Source organism: Lutra lutra, chromosome 4, assembly GCF_902655055.1.
Source record: "Lutra lutra chromosome 4, mLutLut1.2, whole genome shotgun sequence".
In the NCBI taxonomy this organism is placed as follows: Eukaryota; Metazoa; Chordata; class Mammalia; order Carnivora; family Mustelidae; genus Lutra; species Lutra lutra.
This window is the reverse complement of record NC_062281.1, coordinates 168886513-168909301: the sequence shown is the minus strand read 5'-3', so window position 1 is coordinate 168909301 and position 22789 is coordinate 168886513. Positions and strand designations below refer to the sequence as shown.

General features: G+C 43.2%; 1 protein-coding gene and 1 long non-coding RNA gene across 5 annotated transcripts in view; one reads left to right on the top strand and one right to left on the bottom strand.

Moving 5' to 3' along the window:
* The window catches only part of MEAF6 (MYST/Esa1 associated factor 6), a 28147-nt gene extending 8733 nt beyond the window's left edge, over positions 1 to 19414 (bottom strand). For 3 of the 4 annotated variants that reach the window (XR_007126416.1, XR_007126417.1, XM_047723978.1), the window contains exons 1-4: positions 19257 to 19414; positions 17879 to 17994; positions 15028 to 15115; positions 14834 to 14879 (exon numbers count right to left, since the gene is read on the bottom strand). Coding sequence is in view for 2 of the 4 variants with exons in the window: in XM_047723978.1 (XP_047579934.1) it covers positions 14834 to 14879; positions 15028 to 15115; positions 17879 to 17994; positions 19257 to 19346 (340 nt within the window). In the remaining 2 variants the exon portion in view is untranslated. The remainder of the gene's footprint in view (positions 1 to 14833; positions 14880 to 15027; positions 15116 to 17878; positions 17995 to 19256) is intronic. The other variant, XM_047723980.1, reaches the window with a different exon arrangement.
* Positions 8230 to 22789, top strand: part of LOC125096862 (uncharacterized) — a 25423-nt gene continuing 10863 nt past the window's right edge. Inside the window, exons 1-2 of the long non-coding RNA XR_007126418.1 lie at positions 8230 to 8279; positions 15931 to 16050. This is a non-coding gene — a long non-coding RNA (uncharacterized LOC125096862). The remainder of the gene's footprint in view (positions 8280 to 15930; positions 16051 to 22789) is intronic.

Here is a 22789-nt window from a genome sequence, read left to right as displayed (position 1 = left end):
GGCTGGATGGCTCAGTCCATACTCATCTGCCTTCGGCTCAAGTCATGATCCCAGGATCCTGGCATTTAGCCCTGCACTGGGCTCCCAGCTCGGTGGGGTAACTGCTTCTCCCTCTCCCCCTGCCTGTGCTACTTTTCTGTCAAATAAATGAATAAAAATCTTAAAAAAAAAAAAAAAAGTATTTAAAAAGTGGTAGTAATACTCTTCAGCTGACATACATTCCCAATTTAAAAATTCTTTTTATATATTAAGCAAATTCAAAAACAATTTGCATAAATATGTATTTTTAAGAATAATTACATAGGGGTGCCTGGGTGGCTCAGACGTTAAGCATCTGCCTTCCACTCAGGACATGAGCCCGCATGGGACTCCCTGCTCCATGGGAAGTCTGCTTCTCCCTCTCCCCCTCCCCCTGCTTGTGGTCCCTCTCTCGCTGTCAAATAAATAAATAAAATCTTAAAAAAAAAAAGAAAAAGAAAGAGGGGCGCCTGGGTGGCTCAGTGGGTTAAAGCCTCTGCCTGCGGCTCAGGTCATGATCCCAGGGTCCTGGGATCGAGCCCCGCATCCGGCTCTCTGCTCAGCAGGGAGCCTGCTTCCCTTCCCCTCTCTGCCTACTTGTGATCCCTGTCTGTCAAATAAATAAATAAAATCTTAAAAAAAAAAAAAAAGAAGAATTACATATATTCTAGTAAAGGTATACCTATTTTTTCCTGAAAGGAATTTCCTGAAACCATAACAGATAAGGATGGAAGAATACTTTGACTTGACTCAACTACTCAAGGAGCCCAAATATGTACATGGTTTCTTTTTCTTTTTATTTAATTTTTGTACACTATCAGTTTCTAAAAACTGTCAAAAGCGGTTATATGGACAACAGGACCAGGGACCAGTTTTCTTCTTTTTATATCTTTGTATTATAAAGTGCCGGGAGGGGACTTCAAGTTGAGTCACACATGGGCACAAGAGTAAAAGAAAGAGACAGTCCCCAAAAAGCAGAAGCAAGCAGTGGAACCAGATCTCAGAAATCACAAGACCATATTTTTTAACATGTCACGAGTGCAACAGAAGAGGGAGCTCTACGGCTATGAAGCTAGAAAAAGTATGCTGATGAATCCTGCTCCTAAACCAATTTCATATAAAAATTGGAAAACAAACTTCAAAACTTAGTACCCAAAACTACAGTAACCAAGACTGCGGGTAAGAAGAGACATACAGATCAACAGAATTCGAAGTCCAGATAAAACCTTTACAGTTAGGGTCAAATGGCTTTGAAGGGTGATGAGACAATTCAATGAATCGTATTTTTGATAAATAAGGCTGGGACAAGTGGACATCCTCAAAGAAAAGAATGAAGTCTGGCCCCTAACTCACACCACACACAAAAATTAATTCAAAATGTATCAGAGGCCTAAATATAAGAGCTAAAAACATAAAACTCTTAGAACCCACTTGATTAGGTAAATGGTTTCTTAGGTATGAGCACAGAAGGCAGCCTAACAAGAAAAAATACACAAGTATGTGGAAAAACTGGCACCCCCACACATTGCTGATGGGAATAGAAAATGGTACAGCGGGGCGCCTGGGTGGCTCAGTGGGTTAAAGCCTCTGCCTTCTGCTCAGGTTCATGATCTCAGGGTCCTGGGATCGAGCCCCACATCGGGCTCTCTGCTCAGTGGGGAGCCTGCTTCCTCCTGTCTACTTGTGGTCTCTGTCTGTCAAATAAATAAATAAAAACCTTAAAAAAAAAAAAAAGAAAGAAAATGGTACAGCCACCTGGAAACTGTCTGGCAGTACCTCAAAGCCTAAGAACAGACTTAACAAATGATCCAGCAATTCCACTCCTACGTATATATCCAAGAGGAATGAAAACAGGTTCACACCAAATTTGTCATGAATATTCACAGCAGTATTAAACCTAGTAGCCAAATGACCACTAACTGATGAATACATAAATAAAATGTGGTGTATCCATACAATGGAGTACTATTCAGCATTAAAAAGAAATGTAATAGTAATACATGTTTTGTTTAGGGCTTTTTATTTTTCCTTGGTGTGATTATAGTGGTAAGAGCCTATCGTTTATAGAACTACCGTAACACGCAGCAATCCTATTTGTGGGTATTTATCCAAAGAACTGAAATCAGGATTTTGAAGAGACACCTGCACTCCCATGTCCACTGAAGCATTCATTATTCACATTACCCAAAGTATGAAAACCACCTAAACACCCATCAATGGATGAACGGATAGAGAAAATGTGGTATTTATATATATATAGTGGAATATATTATAAAAGTCTCAAAAAAAAAGAAGGAAATCTTGTCATATGCTACAACACAGATGAACCAGGAGATCACATTGAATGAAATAAACCAGTAGCAGAAGAACAAATACCGCATGATTGTATTTATGTAAGGCAGCTACCACAGCCACACTCAGGGAAGCAGAGAGTAGAATGGTGGCTGCTAAGGGGAAGGAGAAATGAGGAGTAGAAAGTTTCAGTTACACATGAATAGGCTCTAGAGATCTGCTGTACAACACTGTACCGGTAGTTAACAATACTATAGGAGGCACTTAAAAATCTGTGGAAGTTGGGGGAACTTGATGGCTGAGTCGTTAGGGCACACAACTCTTAATCTCAGGTTGTGAGTTCAAGCCCCACATTGAATGTGGAGCCTATTAAAAAACAAAAAAACAAACAAAAAAAAACCTGTGAACTTATTTTTAACTTTTTTTTTTTTAAGATTTTATTTATTTATTTGAGAGACATTACAGAGGGAAAAAGAGAAGGTGACTTGCTGTTGAGCAGAGAGCCCGATGTGGGCCTCAGTCCCAGGACCCTGAGATCATGACCTGAACGGAAGGCAGATGCTTAACGGACTGAGCCATCCAGGCACCCCTGTTTTTACCACAGTCTAAAAAACCTATCATTTGGAGAGACCTAAGAAACATGCATACAAGAAAATGGTAGGATGTCTAGGATTTTCAATGTAACATAGGAGGTGGAAGTGACAGTAGGGTATGGACGGAGCACTGAGCATGCTCTGGGATTTGGGGCAGTGTAACGGGTACACAGGGGTTTGGTTTTTTTTACCTTATTTGTATAGATTCAAAAACTCACTTTAATAAAGAGTTAAAAAGTACTCACTTTTCCCTGTAGTTTATTTCAATATCTATAACAGGCCCTCCCAATATAAGTGGTGATACTCTTTTTGGAAAGTCTAGGGTGTTTTCCAAAAACCAAAAACCAATTCCCTGATTCTCCAGACACCAACAATTTGATTCCGTTCTAATACTTATTACTGGAGTTAGGGCAGACCCACAGGTTAAGGGCTCAGTCCCATAAGCATGCCTCCCTCACTTCAGTCCCAAGTCCCAGGCCTCTCACACTTCTGACCAATGAGCTATATAAATCAGGGGGTACCCTAAACTCCTTCTTCAGGTTTCATAATTTCTCCAATAACCCCAAGAACTCAGGAATATGATTTATTTACTATTAATTGTCTGTTATAAAGGCTACAACTCAGCAACAGCTAAATACATAGGGCAAGGTATGGGGAGGAGCGGGGAGCTGCCATGCCTTCTCTGGGCACACCACCCTCCTAGCACCTCACTTCATTCACCAACTAAAGCTCCACAGTTTAGGGTTTCAGTTCTTTTTTTTTTTAAGATTTTGTTTATTAGAGAGCATGCACGCATGCTCATGGCAGGGCGGGGGCGGCAGAGGGAAGCAGACTGTCCACTCAGCAGGGAAGTTGATGCAGGGGCTCAATCCCAGGACCCTAAGATCATGACCTGAGCCAAAGACAGATGCTTAACCGACTGTGCCCCACAGTTTAGAGGCTTTTAAGGAAGTTTCATTATGCAGTCATGATTAAGTCATTGGCTACTGGTGATTAACTCAGTCACTAGCCCTTCTCCCCTGAGTTTCGGGGTAGGGCTGAGAGTTCTAAACCCCCATCCTTCACACTCTCTAGGGGCCCCCAAGCTCTCAGTCATCTCCATTAGCGTTCAACAATTTCTTCTGTATGCAGTGAATACTAGTCATTCTTATCACTCTGGAGATTCCAAGGGTTTTAGGCGCTGTGTGCCAGAGCAGGGGACAAAGACCTACTATGTATTTCCCACCACACCACAGAAAGTAACTGTGCTGTATTTATGAAAATCACCCTTTGACACAATAATGCCACTTCCGGGACACCAACCTATAGAAATAAAAAGCCCATTACACACAAGCTAGTGTACGAGGAAGTTTCCTGCAACATTGTTTATAGTGGGGAAGTGGAGAGTGTGAATGCACACTGGAGGCACAACCAGACTGCTGGGTATTTTCAGCATTTGAAAAGAATGTGAGGTTGTAACAATAGCTAACAGAGTCCTAACTAGAAGTCTGGCCTGTTCTATACCCTTTACATACATCGTGCCTAAAGCCCTCACAGAAACCTCTGCAACTATGATGACCACTTACAGAGAAGGGAACCGAGGAGGCTGGAGTTTAAGAAACCTGTCCAAGGTCACACAGCTAATAAGGGAAAGAGTCGGGATTCATAGTTAAAGACAGTTTGGCTCCAAAGCCCGCGCTCTTCATCACTACTCTATGCACTTCTATCCAGATGCGTTCAACCTGCAGGGGCATAGGTGAAAAGGCAGATAAAATGTACTGCTGGATCCAGTGTCTTTCTTTTTAAAAAGGAAAATCTCAATAGGTGCAGAAAAGCATCTGCCAAAGTACAGCATCCTTTCTTTTCTTTTCTTTAAGATTTTATTTATTTGACAGACAGAGATCACAAGTAGGCAGAGAGGCAGGCAGAGAGAGAGAGGGGGGGAAGCAGGCTCCCCGCTGAGCAGAGAGCCCGATGCGGGGCTCGATCCCAGGACCCTGAGATCATGACCCGAGCCAAAGGCAGAGGCTTAACCCACTGAGCCACCCAAGTGCCCCCACAGCATCCTTTCTTGATCAAAACTCTTCACAGTGTAGGGACAGAGGGTACATAACTGGCTATCATAAAAGTCATCTATGAAAAACCCACAGCAAATATCATTCTCAATGGGGAAAAACTGAGAGCTTTTCCCCTAAGATCAGGAACACTGCAGGGATGTCCACTATCACCACTGCTATTCTACATAGTACTAGAAGTTCCTACCCTCGGCAATCAGACAACAAAAAGAAATAAAAGGCATCTGAATCGGCAAAGAAGAGGTCAAACTCTCACTCTTTGCAGATGATATGATACTTTACGTGAAAAACCCAAAAGACTCTACCCCAGTACTGCTAGAACTCATACAGGAATTCAGTAAAGTATCAGGATATAAAACAATGCACAGAAATCAGCTGCATTTCTCTACACCAAAAGCAAGACAGAAAAAAGAGAAATTAAGGAGTCGATTCCATTTACGATTGCACCGAAAACCGTAAGATACCTAGGAATAAATCTAATCAAAGAGGCAAAGAATCTGTACTCAGAAAACTATAAAGTATTCATGAAAGAAATTGAGGAAGACATAAAGAAATGGAAAAATGTTCCATGTTCATGGATTGGAAAAACAAATATTGTGAAAATGTTTATGCTACCTAGAGCAATCCACACATTGAATGCAATCCTTATCAAAATACCATCAACTTTTTTCAAAGAAATGGAACAAATAATCCTAAAATTTGTATAGAACCAGAAAAGACCCTGAATAGCTAGAATGTTGAAAAAGAAAACCAAAGTTGGTGGCATCACAATTCCAGACTTCAAGCTCTATTATAAAGCTGTAATCAAGGTAATATACAGTACTGGCACAAAAACAGACACACAGATCAATGGAACAGAACAGAGAGCCCAGAAATGGACCCTCAACTATATGGTCAACTAATCTTTGACAAAGCAGGAAAGAATGTCCAACAGAAAAAAGCGTTTCTTCAACAAATGGTGTTGGGAAAATTGGACAGCCACATGCAGAAGAATGAAACTGGACCATTTCCTTATACCACACACATACAAATAGACTCAAAATGGATGAAAGACCTAAATTTGAGACAGGAATCCATCAAAATCCTTGAGGAGAACACAGGCAGCAACCTCTTCGACCTCCCCCACAGCAACTTCCTAGAAACATCGCCAAAGAAAAGGGAAGCAAGAGCAAAAATGAACTATTGGGACTTCGTCACTATAAAAAGCTTTTGCACAGCAAAGGAAACAGTCAACAGAATCAAGACAACAGACGGAATAGGAGAAGATATTTGCAAATGACATATCAGATAAAGGGCTAGTATCCAAAATCTATAAAGAACTTATCAAACTCAACACCCAAAGAATAATCTAATCAAGAAATGGGCAGACTGGGTGCCTGGGTGGCTCAGTGGGTTAAGCCGCTGCCTTCGGCTCAGGTCATGATCTCAGGGTCCTGGGATCGAGCCCCGCATCGGGCTCTCTGCTCAGCAGGGAGCCTGCTTCCTCCTCTCTCTCTGCCTGCCTCTCTGCCTGCTTGTGATCTCTCTGTCAAATAAATAAATAAAATCTTTAAAAAGAAAAAAAAAAAAAAAAAAAAAAGAAATGGGCAGAGACATAAACAGACGTTTCTGCAAAGAAGACATCCAAATGGCCAACAGACACATGTAAGTGCTCCACATCACTTGGCATCAGGAAAATACAAATCAAAACTTCAATAACACCTCACACTAGTCAGAACAGCTAAAATTAACAAGTCAGGAAACAGCAAATGTTGGTGAGGATGCGGAGAAAGAGGAACCCTCTTACACTGTTGGTGGAAATGCAAGCTGGTACAGCTACTCTGGCAAACAGTATGGAGGTTCCTCAAAAAGTTGAAAATAGAGCTATCCTATGAGCAATCGCACTACTGGGTATTTACCCTAAAGACACAATGTAGTGATCCGAAGGGGCACGTGCACCTCGATATTTATAGCAGCAATGTCCACAATAGCCACACAATTGAAAGAACCTAGATGTCCATCAATAGCTGAATGGAGGGGCGCCTGGGTGGCTCAGTGGGTTAAGCCGCTGCCTTCGGCTCAGGTCATGATCTCAGGGTCCTGGGATCGAGCCCCGCATCAGGCTCTCTGCTCAGCAGGGAGCCTGCTTCCTCCTCTCTCTCTGCCTGCCTCTCTGCCTGCTTGTGATCTCTGTCTGTCAAATAAATAATTAATTAAAAAAAAAATCTTTAAAAAAAAAATAGCTGAATGGATAAAGGAGATGTGGTGTGTATATACACACACGCACGCACACGCGCGCACACACACACACACACACACAGGTATATCATGCAGCCATTACAAGATGAAATCTTGCCATCTGCAACGACATGGATGGAACTAGAGGTTATTATCCTAAGCAAAATTAAGTCAATCAGAGAAAGACAATTATATGATCTCACTGATATGAGGAATCTAACAAGGCAGAGGATCATAGGGGTAAGGAGGGAAAAATGAAACAAGATGAAATCAGAGAGGGAGACAAACCATAAGAGACTCTTAATCTGAGGAAATAAACAGGGTTACTGGAGGGGAGGGGGGTGGAAGGGATGGGGTGTCTGGGTGATGGACATGGGGGAGGGTATGTGCTATGGTGAGTGCTGTGAATTGTGTAAGATGGATAAATCACAGACCTGAACCCCTGAAACAAATAATACATTATATGTTAATAAAAAAATTTTTCTTTAAATAATAAAACCCTTAAAAAAAGTCCTGGAATAAACAAACAAACAAAAAAAACCCAAAAACAAATAAACAAAGAAAAAACCCCTCCAAGTGAAAAAAAAAAACAAAACCCAACTCTGCGTCTGCATGTGTGTGTATGTGTGTGTGTGTGTGTGTGTGTGTGCGTGCGGTGTGTGAATGTGCAGGTGGCTGTGTTAGGATGATATCAAGCTGTTAACGTTGGTTACCTCAGAAAGTTGGGGCTGAAGTAGAACACGAGGTAATTAACCTATTTCATATTCACCTCTAAATAGTCGGACTGAATAAAATCAGAATATAATCCTTTCCTAATTAAAAAAAACCTCTAACAAAATATAAAAAGATGAGTCTAAAATGGAGACATATGATCAGGACAGCCTTCTTCTCCCATAGCCACTCCTGTTTTTATGTAGGTTAAAAAATGTCATCTCTAAAACTGTAAATGGCAGAGGCAATGGTGAGGGAGGGAACAGGCTGATGGGGCATGAGGTCACAAATGCTTTGGATCATAGACAGGGTGACAGAAGGGGCACAGGACTGAGTAGGGGGCTGGGCAAAGGAAGAGAGGATGAACTAAAAAGGTGGGAGACAAGTCAGAAAGGTAAGTTAGATATAGCAACTTCTGCCTAAACTGCAATTCTGTTAAATGACATTAGTGAACCAAACCAACCATTTCCTCATTTCGGACCCGCTGCTATGGGAAGACTGAGTAAATGGATGAGCCGGTCATATTCTGTCAGCACCCATGGGCAAACACATACAAAAGAGTGTAAAATCGAATCAAAGCCCTGTGAATGGAGAATCCACCTGTGTTACTTCTCTGAAGAAAAAACATCCTCGGCAGTAACCGGCGTCCCAAAGGACAGATACGGATATTAAGCACCACGGGAGCCAGAGAAAAAAGAGTGAATTATTCAGGAAAAGCTTCACGGAGGAGGTGGAATTTAAGCTGGACCTTGAAAAATGAGAAGCCAAAATAAGTACAAAATATAGCACAAGTGAAAGCGCAGAGACAAGAAAACACCAGGTACACTTGGGCCAGATGAATCAAACAACATCTCTTAAGCAGACGGCTTGAGAAATGAGAGGTGAAATAGCACCACAGGGTAAGGAAGAGCCATGAGTGTCGGATTAAGGGATCTGACCTACGGAGACGGTGTGAGATGATGTTTGAAAGAGCTGACTGGTCGCTTAACCTTTCAGACCCTGTTTCTCCACCCGTAAAATAGGAACTCTTTCTCTACACTGAAAATCCCTAAGAGACCAGGCACTGGGGTCAACGCTGGAGCTACAGCGATGCTCCCTACTTTCAAGCCCATAATCTGTATCTATCCTTCAAGAAGTAGCTTTGAGGAATAAATGAGATCAATGCAAGTGGCTGCGTAGTATCTAGAACACAGTTAAGTGTTCAAGTCTCAGTATCCTCGAGATCTACAAACATGCAAGTCAAATGCTCAACAGTAAACAATTTGCCATAAAATAGTCGCTAGCAGGACATAAGATAAAGTCATAGAGTATTTCTAAACAGAGAAGCGATATCAAACAAGGAATGTTTTCTGAGTTCTCTATGCAAACCTACGTTTTAGGATTATTGGGCTCAAAGTGGTTTATAAGAGGGGCCACAGCCAGGGAGACCACATTAAACACTGTTAAAGTACAAAGCGTGACCACAAAGAAAGAATTTTTATTTATTTATTTATTTATTTTCTATTCTTATTCATTTATTTATATTATTTATATATTTATTTATTTATTTATTTATTTGAGAGAGAGAGAGTGAAAGAGACAGAACACAAGAAGGGGGAGGGTCAGAGGGAGAAGCAAACTCCCTGCTGAGCAGGGAGCCTGATGCGGGACTCGAATCAGAGACTCTAGGATCATGACCCGAGCTGAAGGCAGACGCTTAATCGACTGAGCCACCCAGGTGCCCCAATAATTGTCTTTTCTTGGCTCATGGAAGTAGGAGAGAAGTGAGAGCAAAAGGGGTGGGTTACAACACCCCAAAGTACAGCAGTGAGTCAGTCAACCCCTATGATGCTGTCACCAGGAAAAGACACGTAAGTTCATTTCTCACTGACATATAAGTGAGCTACTTGGCTTTAGAGTAAAGAATGCCAGATTTTTATTAAGTGTAATACATCTACAAATGAGACACTCTACTTATTTAAACAACAACAACAACAATAAAACACCTACTGAATAGTGCCAAGGCACTAACTTTGATCAGCACAAAAACCTTAAAGGATGAAAGAAATATACCCAACTAGGCTTCATGCAGCCATTTATTTATCCACTGCAATGATTTAAATGCTGAGGAAAGATCTGGTTTGATGAAAAGTTCAGAAGAGTCTGGTAAAACAAACAGTAGAAACTAGGCTGATCCTTTAAAGGAAACTGGATAAAATCTGGCTGCTTGTTTTTCTTTCAGTAATTTGCATACAATTCCCCTTTGGGGATCCTGCTAATCCACTCTATCATGCTAGTTTGGGTACATAAGTCAAAGGAAGCAGAAAGTAATGCAGCTTTTTTTTTTTTTTAAAGATTTTATTTATTTATTTGTCAGAGAGAATGAGCACAGGCAGACAGTGGCAGGCAGAGGCAGAGGGAGAAGCAGGCTCTCCGCTGAGCAAGGAACCTGATATGGGACTCCATCCCAGGATGCTGGGATCATGACCCGAGCCGAAGGCAGCCGCTTAACCCACTGAGCCACCCAGGCATCCCAGTAATGCATCTTTTTAAAAAGTTTTCAGAATGGTTTGAACTCCAAAATCCTTGAGATCTAAGAATGTGTAACTCAGGGCGCCTGGGTGGCTCAGTGGGTTAAGCTGCTGCCTTCGGCTCAGGTCGTGATCTCAGGGTCCTGGGATCGAGTCCCACATCGGGCTCTCTGCTCAGCAGGAAGCCTGCTTCCCTCTCTCGCTCTCTCTGCCTGCCTCTCCGTCTACTTGTGATCTCTCTCTGTCAAATAAATAAATAAAATCTTTAAAAAAAAAAAAAAAAAAAAAGAATGTGTAACTCAAAATTCTACGAGAAAAGAATGTGTACTTCGTCACCATCAAAAATCAAGAACCAGGAGTCATTCCACAAGATTTGTTAATACAGAAATTCTGAGACATTGGAGAGATTCTGTACAAAGGAAAAAGAGCAAAAGATGAAGCAGACCATTCCTCTTCATGGAATTAAAGCTGGTTTGAATCACTTGGGTCCTTCAGGGACCCTCAACTTGGTTTAGATGTCTAAACACCCAGTAGAAGAGAACATAAAGTCTTTGGAAGATGGCACCTTCTTCCTCATCCTCAAATTATTCTATAAACACTTGAGGTTACAATGAGCAGTACACAGTCAAAAATAACCAGGCACACAGGAAAATTAGACTTTATGAGAAATAACCAGTGGCAGCAACAGACAACACAAACTCGTCTTGAAGGACTTCAGAGGTTGAAATTAAACACAGAATATGCAACAATCGGGCTCACTCTGCTTAAAGAAGTGAAATAAAGTTTAAAAATAATTTTTTAAAGATTTTTTTTTAAAGACTTTATTTATTTATTTGACATGGAGAGAGTGAGTGAGAAAAAGAGACAAAGAGTAAGCACAAGCATGGGGAACAACAGGCAGGGGAGAAGCAGGCTCCCCACCAAGCAAGGAGGCCGATGTGGGGCTCGATCCCAGAACCCTGGGATCATGACCTGGGCCGAAGGCAGTTGCTTAACCAACTGAGCCACCCAGGCACCCCCCAAAAATCAAGGAAAGGTTTAACAGCAAATCAGACTCAACTGAAAGATTTGTGAACTGGCAGGCAGCCCAGAGGCAAAGACAAGACATGGAAAGGCTAATAAAAGACATAAAGGATACAAGGAGAAAGTTTAACATACATGTAAGCAGAGAAGGGGAAGAGATGGGACAGAGCTCAGAGCGAATGCAGTATATGAAGAGGTAATAGCTGGGAATTTTCCAGAACTGAAGAAAAATACCAAGGCACCATTTCAAGAGGTCCAATGAAACCCAATCAGATAATTACAAAGAAATTCATACAGAGGGGCTCCTGGGTGGCTCAGTGGGTTAGGCCTCTGCCTTCGGCTCAGGTCATGGTCTCAGGGTCCTGGGATCGAGCCCCACATCAGGCCCTCTGCTCAGCAGGGAGCCTGCTTCCCCCCTCTCTGCCTGCCTCTTTGCCTACTTGTGATCTCTCCCTCTGTCAAATAAATAAAAAATTCATACTTTCATACTTAGACACACTGTAGGTGACTACAAAAAATCAAGATGAATTGGGCGCCTGGGTGGCTCAGTGGGTTAAGCCGCTGCCTTCGGCTCAGGTCATGATCTCGGGGTCCTGGGATCGAGTCCCACATCGGGCTCTCTGCTCAGCAGGGAGCCTGCTTCCCTCTCTCTCTCTCTCTCTCTCTGCCTGCCTCTCTACTTGTGATCTCTCTCTGTCAAATAAATAAATAAAATCTTTAAAAAAAAATCAAGATGAAAATAAACTAAAAAAATAGCAGTAAGGGGGCACCTGGGTTGCTCAGTTGGTTAAGCATCTGACCCTTGATTTTGGCTCAGGTCATGATCTCAGGTTTTTGAGACAGAGCCCCATGTTGGACTCTATGCTCAGCAGGGAGTCTGCTTGAGATTCTCTCTCCCTCTGCGCCCCCCTCCCAAAAGAACAGCAGGAGGAAACAGTAATGACAGGTAGTGAGACAGAACAGACAGAACCCAATAGAATTACTTTAAAGGGGCTCTGACCATTTGAAGTGATACACTCCAGTATTTACGTAATTCTCTATTCTAAAAAGAATTCAAAGCAGTTTACCAAGATTCATATAACAAAATCAACTTAAAATGAGACAAGTAAAACAAAGAGGGACAGAAGACTTAAGCTGGATGCAACACTAAGATTCATTCCCAAAATGCATGCTATACATTTATACTTCCTTGCTAGAAGAGAACCACTAAACATTCGAGCACCTGCACAAAGAAACAGTCCATTACCAGATATTCAGTAAAAACCAACCAGCTGTTCAAGGAAAATAACTATTCCTTTTTTTTTTTAAAGATTTATTTATTTGAGAGAAGAGAGACAGAGTGTGCATGTGTGCGAGTGGGGGGGAGGGGGGGGGAGGGAGAGAATCAGACTCCCAGCTGAGTGGGCTCGATCTCACCACCCCAAGAATAGTGACAGGAGCCGAAATCAAGAGGCAGAGGCTCAACCAACTGAGTCACCCAGAGTCCCCTCAGGGAAAGCAACTATTCCTAAAAATCATAATAATTAGTAATGATAGTAAACATCTGTAACATTCTCTTACAATAAATACAGTAGCACATTTAACAGGACCAAAATATAATTCATCAAATGCGACATGATAGGGAAGACCAAGAAATACCACTCTGACATATGCCAGGGACATGGCTCAAATCAAGGGGAAGATCTCAGGGGAACGGATGGCCTACACCTGTTTCAGAAAACCTTTAATACGTAAGTGCTTATCTCAGCCAAGCTTCTGCACACTGAGGTTTTAAGAGTCATCTCCTCACGAGTATCTAGGTGCAGCCATTCTGTGTGGGTAGTTAAGACCAAAGCCAAATGCTGAACCACCCACCAGGCCAGGAGGAGGATTATGGGCTTTTCGTGAAAACTAAGGAGTCAGACATCATTCTTTTTTTTTTTTTAAGATTTTATTTGACAGAGAGAGAGAGATCACGAGGCAGGCAGAGAGAGAGGGAAGCAGGCTCCCTGCTGAGCAGAGAGCCCGATGCGGGGCTCGATCCCAGGACTCTGAGATCATGACCTGAGCTGAAGGCAGAGGCTTTAACCCACTGAGCCACCCAGGCACCCCGTCAGACATCATTCTATTTCAACTCACACAAGCGAGGTCCAGGGTGTTCCTTAACCAGTCTTATGACTCAGAAAGCAGACAATACTAGCGCTACATTCTACAAGTGGCAATTAACTGAAAAGAAATAAGATTTAACTTATTTAAGCCAGAGTAAAAGAAAAATCAAAAGGACTCGGTATAATTGATTGGTTGGCAGAAAGGAATCAAAGATGCCTTCAGGGATGAATGAGGGAGAATAGAAGTACTATAATAGAAAAACTGAGCAGACAAGTTTTGAAAGAAACAGAACAATTCGGTTTTAGATCAAATGTATGAGCTTGAATATCTGAGCAGAAATGACTAGAAGACATTTTCCAGAATTTTCTAGATATTTAGAAATCTGTACACAGAGATAAAAATCAAAGTCACTGAGTAGTTCTAATTCCCAAACTACCAAAGTGGATTTTCCTCAAATCACTGGCCCAGTGCAAACACAACTGGATCCCACAAGATAGACCACCTGATCATGATCTCAGGGTCCTGGGATCGAGCCCCGCATCTGGCTCTCTGCTTGGTGGGGAGCCTGCTTCTCCCTCTCTCTGCCTGCCTCTCTGTCTACTTGTGATCTCTCTGTCAAGTAAACAAATAAAATCTTAAAAAAAAAAAAAAAAAAAAAAAGAATGATGTCTGACTCCTTAGTGCTCCTGAAAGAAGCACACAGCCAAAATACAAAAAAAGCAGGTTATGTTTCAGAGTGGCCCAGTGCACAGGCAGTGTCCAACACAGATAGCTCCATAGAGTCTGACTCAGAGAAATAACTGTACAATCTATATCCCATCACTAGACATTAGAATAGAATTAGACTATATGGCTTACCTACAGAGAACGATACAATTTCTTTACGAAGTAAATACTATCTACTCTGCGTTTTATATTTAAGAACACATAGGTACATTCTGTTCCCAGGATGAGATTCTCCTAAGAATTATTAAACTGGGGACATGGAGATTTATCATATATGTCTGAACTTTTCCATGATAAAAGGTTTTCTTTTTAAATTAAACAAACAAATGAAACAAAACAAAAAAACTCCCTAACACTTATCAGCAAGGAAGACATATCTTTGTGTCTTTGAGCAGCCAGAGTCAACCTCTCATGACAGATGAGGCAGGAGGGACATGGTTTCCTCCTCAAAAAAAAAAAAAAAAAAAAGAGAGAGAGAGAAAAAAAGACATGATTAAGGAGACTCAAAAGGATTCCTAACTTCTAGGTTGAACAGGAGTTAAATATAAGGGTTATTGTGGCTTAAAAATTAAGTAATAAAAAAGTAAAAAAATAGACTTACTCTTTTCAATGAGCTGATCCTGAACTCCTGCCAACGCACTTACTGCCTAAAAGAAAAAAACCACCCGTTACTAGAAAAATTATCACAGACCTCCACAGAGCACTCAGACAGCTGGGAAAGAGAAAAATCGCAGAAATTTAATTGAGGTGTTCCTCCGAGATGGGCCACAGGAAAGCTCCCCCCACCTCACTTACAGCTGCTGAAGTAACTGAGGATTTACTGAAGAGCCGCTCAGCTTCCTTAAACTTCCGGTTCCTTCGATCGTTTTTGCTATTGGAGTTTCTAAAACACACACAAGAAACTTGTAAGCACCAAGCTGTATCTATGGCTCAAGCTGAGGACAGCCCAGGCCTATGTAAGGAACTCTCTCTCTCATTGTCTCTCTTTTTTAAATTACCAACTTTCAGACGGAAATGCCTCCAACACCATTTGGATTGACCAAAATGACCTTTATGCTGAATGCCTACACAGACACCAACAGTTTCCAATACATGGCAGGGGCTCCACTGTGGGACATTACTTACTTGGTTCCCAGTCACTGTATTTTTAATATGTATTCATTTTGATACTTATTAAAAACAACTAGCAGAGACTAGTGGCATGAAATGTTTGTCACATAAGCTTAACTGAAAAAATTTAAGGAACATGGGGCACCTGGCTGGCTCAGGGGAATATGGGACTGTTGCTCTCCAGGGTTGTGAGTTTGAGCCCCACACTGGGTTTAGAGACAACTTAAAAAAATAAAATCCTTAAAAAAATTTCAAAGGACAAATCAGAGTTCCTTAAGGAAATGTTTGGTATCAGTTCTGGGATAAGAAAAGGCCAAGGTGAGTCTAAGACACCCTGTTGGGACAGAAAGCAACAAAATGCTCAAAGATTAAAGGGTCATGTCAAAAAGGCAAAGGAGGCACCCTCTGTCTACATGTAGGGCAAACCAAGCACTGAAAGGATAATGATGGTCACCAGATGTTTATGATGTACACACTTCTCTGTGTATATTTCAGTAAGTTCAGAGTAAAAAATATGCCTCTACAGTAAAAAAGTGACAGCATTCCATTCCAACACACTGATTTTTTTTTTAATCCACTGGTCTCTAGTGATACTAAAAAGAGAGGGCCAGAGATAGAGAACGAAAGGGAGAGAAGATATGAAGGGAAGATTCTTCCTTCCAAATGCCTGTAGTCCACATATAAGGATCAGAATCAGCAGTATATTAAGTGAGTCAGGTAAAAATCAACAGTGGATATTAAAACCACTGAATAAAAACGTGGAGGAGCAATATATTCACACCGTCTAAAAGTATAGTCTCTGATCACAAAGAGAAAAAAATGAATTTTTACAAGGGAGAAATCATACGCTCAAACATCGTACCAATAATGGGACAATATGACATTATGTGCCTCCCAATCAAAAAGAGGTAAATGAGACACCAGGCATACAAGTCACTTATGTAACATTTTTGCCAAAAATCCTTAAAGGATCTTTCATGAGGCCACAAACAGAAAAATCTGGAATTGAGGCATTTTATAAGATAATGTCATGAACAACTTCGCCACCAAAAAGGGTAGGAGACTCTCCTAAATGAAGAGATGAAAGAGTAGTAACAGCCAAATACAATGCATGAACACCCAATGATCAAAACAAGGCAGCAAAGAATGTTGAGGACAATTTGGGGAAATTGAATAGACTACAGTAGGTGATACCATTAGTATAACACTAATTTTCTATGTGTGATAATTGTGGTTAGGTAAGAAAAATATTCTTAGGAGGTAACTGCTGACATAATTATGGTCAAAGTGTCATGCTCTGCTTAAATGATTGCCCAAAAAAAAAAGGGGGGGGAGAGAAAATATAACTATAAAGGGGTAGTAGGCAGGAACTTTGTGGTGATCAAACACTTCTGTATCTTTTTTTTAATTATTATTTATTTATTTGATAGAGAGAGACACAGCAAGAGGGAACACAAGCGAGGGTAATGGGAGAGGGAGAAGCAGGCTTCCCGCTGAGCAGGGAGCCCAATGTGGGGCTTGATCCCAGGACCCTGGGGCCATGACCTGAGCCCAAGGCAGACGCTTAACAACTGAGCCACCCAGGCACCCCAGCACTTTTGTATCTTGACCGCAGTGGTGCTTACAGGAATCTACACACAGTGGCAGAACTACACATACACATTGTACCAATGTCAGTTTCCTGAGTTTGATATTCTACTACAGTTACATAAGGCCCAACCACTGGGGAAGACTGGGTGACGGGTACATGGGACTCTTAATATTGCTGCAACTTCCAATGTATCTGTAATTATATCCAAATTTAAAAAAAATTTTTTTTAGAAAGGAGGGGGCAGGGGCAGAAAAGAGAGACAAAGAATCTTAAGCAGGCTCCACACCCGGCATAAAGCCCGCCTTGGGGGTCAATCCCACAACCCTGAGATCATGAGCAGAAATCAAGAGATGGACGCTTAACAGACAGAACCCCCACAGGTGCCTCTAAAAATTTTAAGTAGAGCTACAGGTGTGTGTCTGTTTATATACATTAGAGAGAAAGCAAATGTGGCAACATGGTAACAACTGATGAATGCAGGTGAAGGGTATCAAGTGTGCACAATACTATTTCAACCTGAAGTGTCTCCAAATTTGAAAATTTTCGAAAAGCTTAGGCAGTTTTCAAGAATAGTTATTACTAAATAAAATTGTGGTATGGTTGGCACACAGGTGTGGCAAACCTCATAAAGATCAAACTTGTGACTGAGTAAAAAATAATGGAAAACACTCACACAGTGTAATGTCAGGTACTGTCATTTGCTGCACTTTGTTTATGCCTCACACAACCCTGTTCCAGGGGTTCGATGTTCCCCATTTCTCAGATGTTAGGATTTGTCCACAGTTACTCTATGAGGCAGAGGCTGAGCCAGAGTCCAAGCTGAACCCCACACAGCTTTCTACACCACCACTCTACTACTGCCCCCTGCCAGGTTGCTAGCAAGAACACAGTCCAAAAAACAATCAGTAGGGCACAATGCCAACACCACAGGCTTCTGACACTCACTTCTGGTTGGTCAGATACCGATCCCAGCCACGAATAATATTGCCATACATCTGAGTGTCTTCCAGGTAGCTTCCTTCAAAGGCATAGATCTGTCTCTCCAAGTTTGCCAGTGTTTCCTGGGAGATGAAAAGCAAGGAAATGGATAATGCCTTTTAAATGCAAAAGTTAACTCTGACCAAACCAAACTCTGAATATCAGCCTTAGACATTCGAGCTCCACTACACTAAGCCACCCCAGTTGGAAAGACAAGACATGGGGAGAGGAAGGCTATTTTAGTCTAAGACAGTCTAGACCTTAGACCTGTCTTGTTGGAGTCCTTTGAGAACAGAAGGGAAGGTACAGGCCTGTCTCTGAAAAAATTTGCAAAATTCTGCATATACCTCGGAGGGCTCGTGGAAAAACCTGTCAAGAACCTCCCCCCGCCCGCGCTCAGGCAGAACGTGAGCAGTCTCCACTCCCACGCACCAAGGTACTGCTGCTGGGGAGAGGAAAGGGTGAGCAGCCTTCCAGCGCCGACTCGCTCCCCTCCCCTCCCCGAAGGCACTGAGAAGGCCGGCGATGGGCTGTCAGTTGCCATGGAAACCTGGAAGGGCGGCTTCAGGTGACATGGCCCTCCCCGGGGCCCAAGCCTAAACGCGGGGGGGAGGGGGTGACCACCAGGGTGCCTGGAACCCTGGGTGCCTGTCACAGTTCTCAATTCCCTGGACTGAGTCCTTTCCCCTCGTCTGTCACCTTCTAGATGTTCCCCAAAACATCACAGCCATGCCCGTCAAAAACCCCATCCAACGCATCTCCTAGTCCTCAAAAGGACACGCGCCCCTCCATCCTCCAAAGGCCAGACTGGATGACTGGGTCCCCATCCCACACTCGCCCCCTACCCCAACCCCTCAGCCCACTGGCAAGCCCGAACAGGTGGCTTACGGTCCCCCAGACACTCCCGAACCCACCCCTCAAAGACCACAGACCTGCCCGCCCTCACCCACCCCGCAAAAGCCAAGGGCACAACCGCCCCCATTCCCAAAGCTCAGAGAAACTCGCCTTCCTCGAGCTTCCATACAGAAGCCCCCACCCCAGGCGCCATCCCTCCTCCACGCCCCCGCCGGCCCCGGCCCCTTTCCCCTCCCCCGCTCCGTGCCCCGCCCCCCCAGCCCGGGCCCCGGCCCTGGCGCCCGGGCTCCGGAGCTGCGCAGCCGGCAAGCCGTGCGGTCGGCGGGCCGCGGAACGCGCAGCCGGCCTCAGGCCGCCGGGCTCCAGGCCGCCGGGCTCCTGGCCGCCCCGTTGCGCCGGGGGAATAACGGCCTGGCGCGATCGGGCCGAGGCCTGGAGGCAGGGGAGGGCGCGGAGCCCGCACCGAGCGCCCCCGCGCCCGGTCCCTCACCGCCAGCTCCTGCTTCCGCTTCACGAGCTCCGCCAGCTCCCGCCGGGTGTCCGGGATCTGCGGCGGCGCCGCCTTGTTGTGCATCGCCATGTTGGGCTGAGGCGGGCGGCGGCGGCGGCGCCAGGCTGGGGCGGTCCCTGTGCGCCGCCGCCCGCCAGGGGGCGCCCGCGTCGCACTGCGCCTGCGCGCGCGGTTTCCGGAGCCGGGCGCCGCGCCGCGCGCCGCAGCGCTGGGGGCCCTCGGGCTCGCGCGCGCCTCTCCTGGACGGACCGGTGATGCGCCCCGCACTGAGTCCTAGCCGCTCGCGGCTCCTCGGCGGCCGGCTGTGCGTCACAGACACCCCAAATTCACCTTGTCCAAAGCCAGGCTCCTCCCAGGTCACGTTGGTGAATGACTTGACCTCTCCGCCGAATTGCCCGTGTCAGAAACGTGAATATCATCGTCGATCTCCTCTCCCCCATAAAGCCGGGTCCCGAGGACTAGGCTCCGGAAGAGCCCGAAGTCCACTGGCTTTTGTCTGCCACCACCCGCCTCGTCCAGGCCCTCCCTATTTTGGGCTCCATTATTCCCACAGACCCCTTTCCACCCTTAGCTCTATTTGATCCTTATTCACAGTGGAGCCAGGATGATCGGTGTTTGGAAAGCAAATGTGGGGTCACTCCTCTGGTTAAAACCTTTAGATGGCTTCCTATTGCCCTTGAGAGAGACAAGTTTGTGCAGCAGTTAAGGTCACAAACCGAAGCCGGAACTACCTTGTTCAAATCTTATCTCTACCATTGCTACGCTGTGCCATTTTGCACAAGTAACTGAATTTCATTCGTCTCAACTTCCTCATCTGTAAAATGGAGGGAATAACAGTACTTTTTATCCCTACAATTGTCCTGAGGAGTAAATCACTTCGCCTACGGGCTTGGCAAGTAATAAGGATCGTGCAAACATTCGTTTTTATCATTAAGTCCGGCATTGTTAACTTGGTTTTCATTTGGCTCTTGGTTACTTCTCTTTCTGTAATTCCACCATCATGAGCGGGATTTTTTCTTCATATTTAATTTTTTTTTCCACCTTGCTTGAAATCTTTGGGTTTGTACAATCTGTAGATTGGTATCTTCCACTAGCTGAGAAATTTTCAGCTCTTTTTCTTTAGGTACTCCTCTGCCTCATTTTCCTCTCTCCTTCTGGAACTCAAATTGAACATAATCTCTATTTTTTTTACCCACTGTTTCCCATCTTTTTGTCTCTCTGCTGCATTCTAGATAATTTCTCTTGTGTATTGTCCTTGTAACCTGAAATCTTGCTGAACTCCCTTATTAATTCTAGAAGGGTTTTATTGCAGATTCCTTAGGATTTTTTACATAGACAATCATTTCATCTGCAAATAAGGGTTGTTGATTTTGGATCCCCCCTCTCCCCCCGCCTTCCAATCTATATGCTTTTTATTTCTTTTTCTTGCCTTACTGTGCTGGCTAGGACTTGCAGTTCTACATTGAATAAGAATGGTCACAGTAGACATTCTTGACTCCTTCCCCATCTTAGAAGGAACGTATTTAGTCTTTCACCATTAGCTGTAGGATTTTTGTAGATGCTCTTTATTGAGGAAGTTCCCCTCTACTTTTGGTTTACTGATAGGTTTTATCATGAATGTGTATTGAATTTTGTCAAATGCTTTTTTCTATACCAACTGACATGATCATTTTTCCTCTAGCCTCTTGGGATAGTGGATTATATAGATTTCTTCCTGTATGTTAAACGAGTCTTGGATATCTGGAATAAACCTCACTTGGTCATGTTGCCTAATTCTTTTTATATATGCTGGATTCAATTTGCTAATTCCAGAATTTTTGTGACTAAATTTCTGGTATATTGGTCTGTAGGGTTTTTGTTGTTTTCTGTCCCCCCCCCCCCTTTTTTTTGGTACTATCCTATTTGGCTTTGATATCAAAGTAATACTGCCCTTATAAAATGAGTTAAGAAGGTACTGCCCGATATTCTAATTTCTGGCAGAGATGGTATAGAATAGTGCTAATTCTTCTTAAAATTTGGTAGGCTTTTTCAGTGAAACCATCACCTCTGAACCTAAACATTTCTTTTTGGAAGCCTTTTATTTTTAATTATTTTAGAGAGAAATAGAGAGCACTAGGGGCAGAGGGAGAGGGAGAGACAACTTGAAGTGGACTCCAGGCTGAGCACAGAGCCTGACATGGGGCTCCATCTCACGACCCTGAGATCACGACCTGAGCCAAAACCAAGAGTCCAACATTTAACCAACTGTGCCACCCAGGCACCCCTGGAAGCTTTCTCCATTACAAATTCAGCTTCTTGGGCGCCTGGGTGGCTCAGTGGGTTAAGCCGCTGCCTTCGGCTCAGGTCATGATCTCAGGGTCCTGGGATCGAGGCCCGCATCGGGCTCTCTGCTCAGCAGGGAGCCTGCTTCCCTCTCTCTCTCTCTCTCTCTCTGCCTGCCTCTCCGTCTACTTGTGATCTCTGTCTGTCAAATAAATAAATAAATAAATAAATCTTTAAAAAAAAAAAAAAACCAAATTCAGTTTCTTAAATAATTATAGGACTATTCAGATTATCTATTTCATATCAGGTGAATTTTAGTAGCTTATGATTTTTGAGAAATTGGACCATTTGTTAAATTTATGTGCATGGATAATTTCTATCTTCCAGTTCACTAATTCTCCCTGAAGCTTCTGTTCTTTTGCTTGCTGCCATTTCCTGTTCCCTCTATTTTCAAGTTTATCATTTCTTTGAGAATAGTAACCATGAATATTTTATAGTATCTTATAATTCAAGTATCTAGTCTTTGAGAATCAGTTTGTTATTCCTGTTGGTTCTCACCTACAGTAACTTTTCTGGTGTGCTTTAAAAAAATAATTGTATCTTTTCAGGAAAAAAAAATGTAGAAGTAACAGGGGAGATTTAAAAAAAATAAAAAGTCCCTGCCTCCAAAAAGTGATTTCATTCACTTCTATCATACTTCTGGAGGCACCATTAGTACAGGATCATCTTAAGCCAGGTTCAAGGCTTGAATTTTCCTGAGCTCCCAGGCTGCAAATCCCCAGGAGGATCTGATTTCTGATCACCTCGTTTACTCTGCAAACGACAGCCCTTTGGTATGCCAGCTTTTTATTGGAAACATTTAACAGTCTATTCATTGTATGTGGGCTCTGGGTTTTGATTCTGTCCCATTCAACATAGGGTAAGGTCTGATTGGCTAGAATCAAATGTGGTTTGCCATTAGATCAAATGTGGTTTCCAGGCATCTGTGCTCCATTTCTCCCTGAATTCTTGTTTATCTTTGCTTTTGGCCTGATAACATTTTTAATAATTTGTCAGTTCTTGAATGCTTCCAGAAATCTTTTTGCTTGTATTTTATCCAGAAATTTTGGCTTCTTGCAGCAGGATTCACACACAGACAAGATAACTTAGTCCATCATTAAGAGAAATCAGAAGTGTCACTCACTGTTTCCCCTATTGAACTTCCAGCACTTCCAAAACCTCATTAGCTCATCACCTCGGGCATTTTCTAA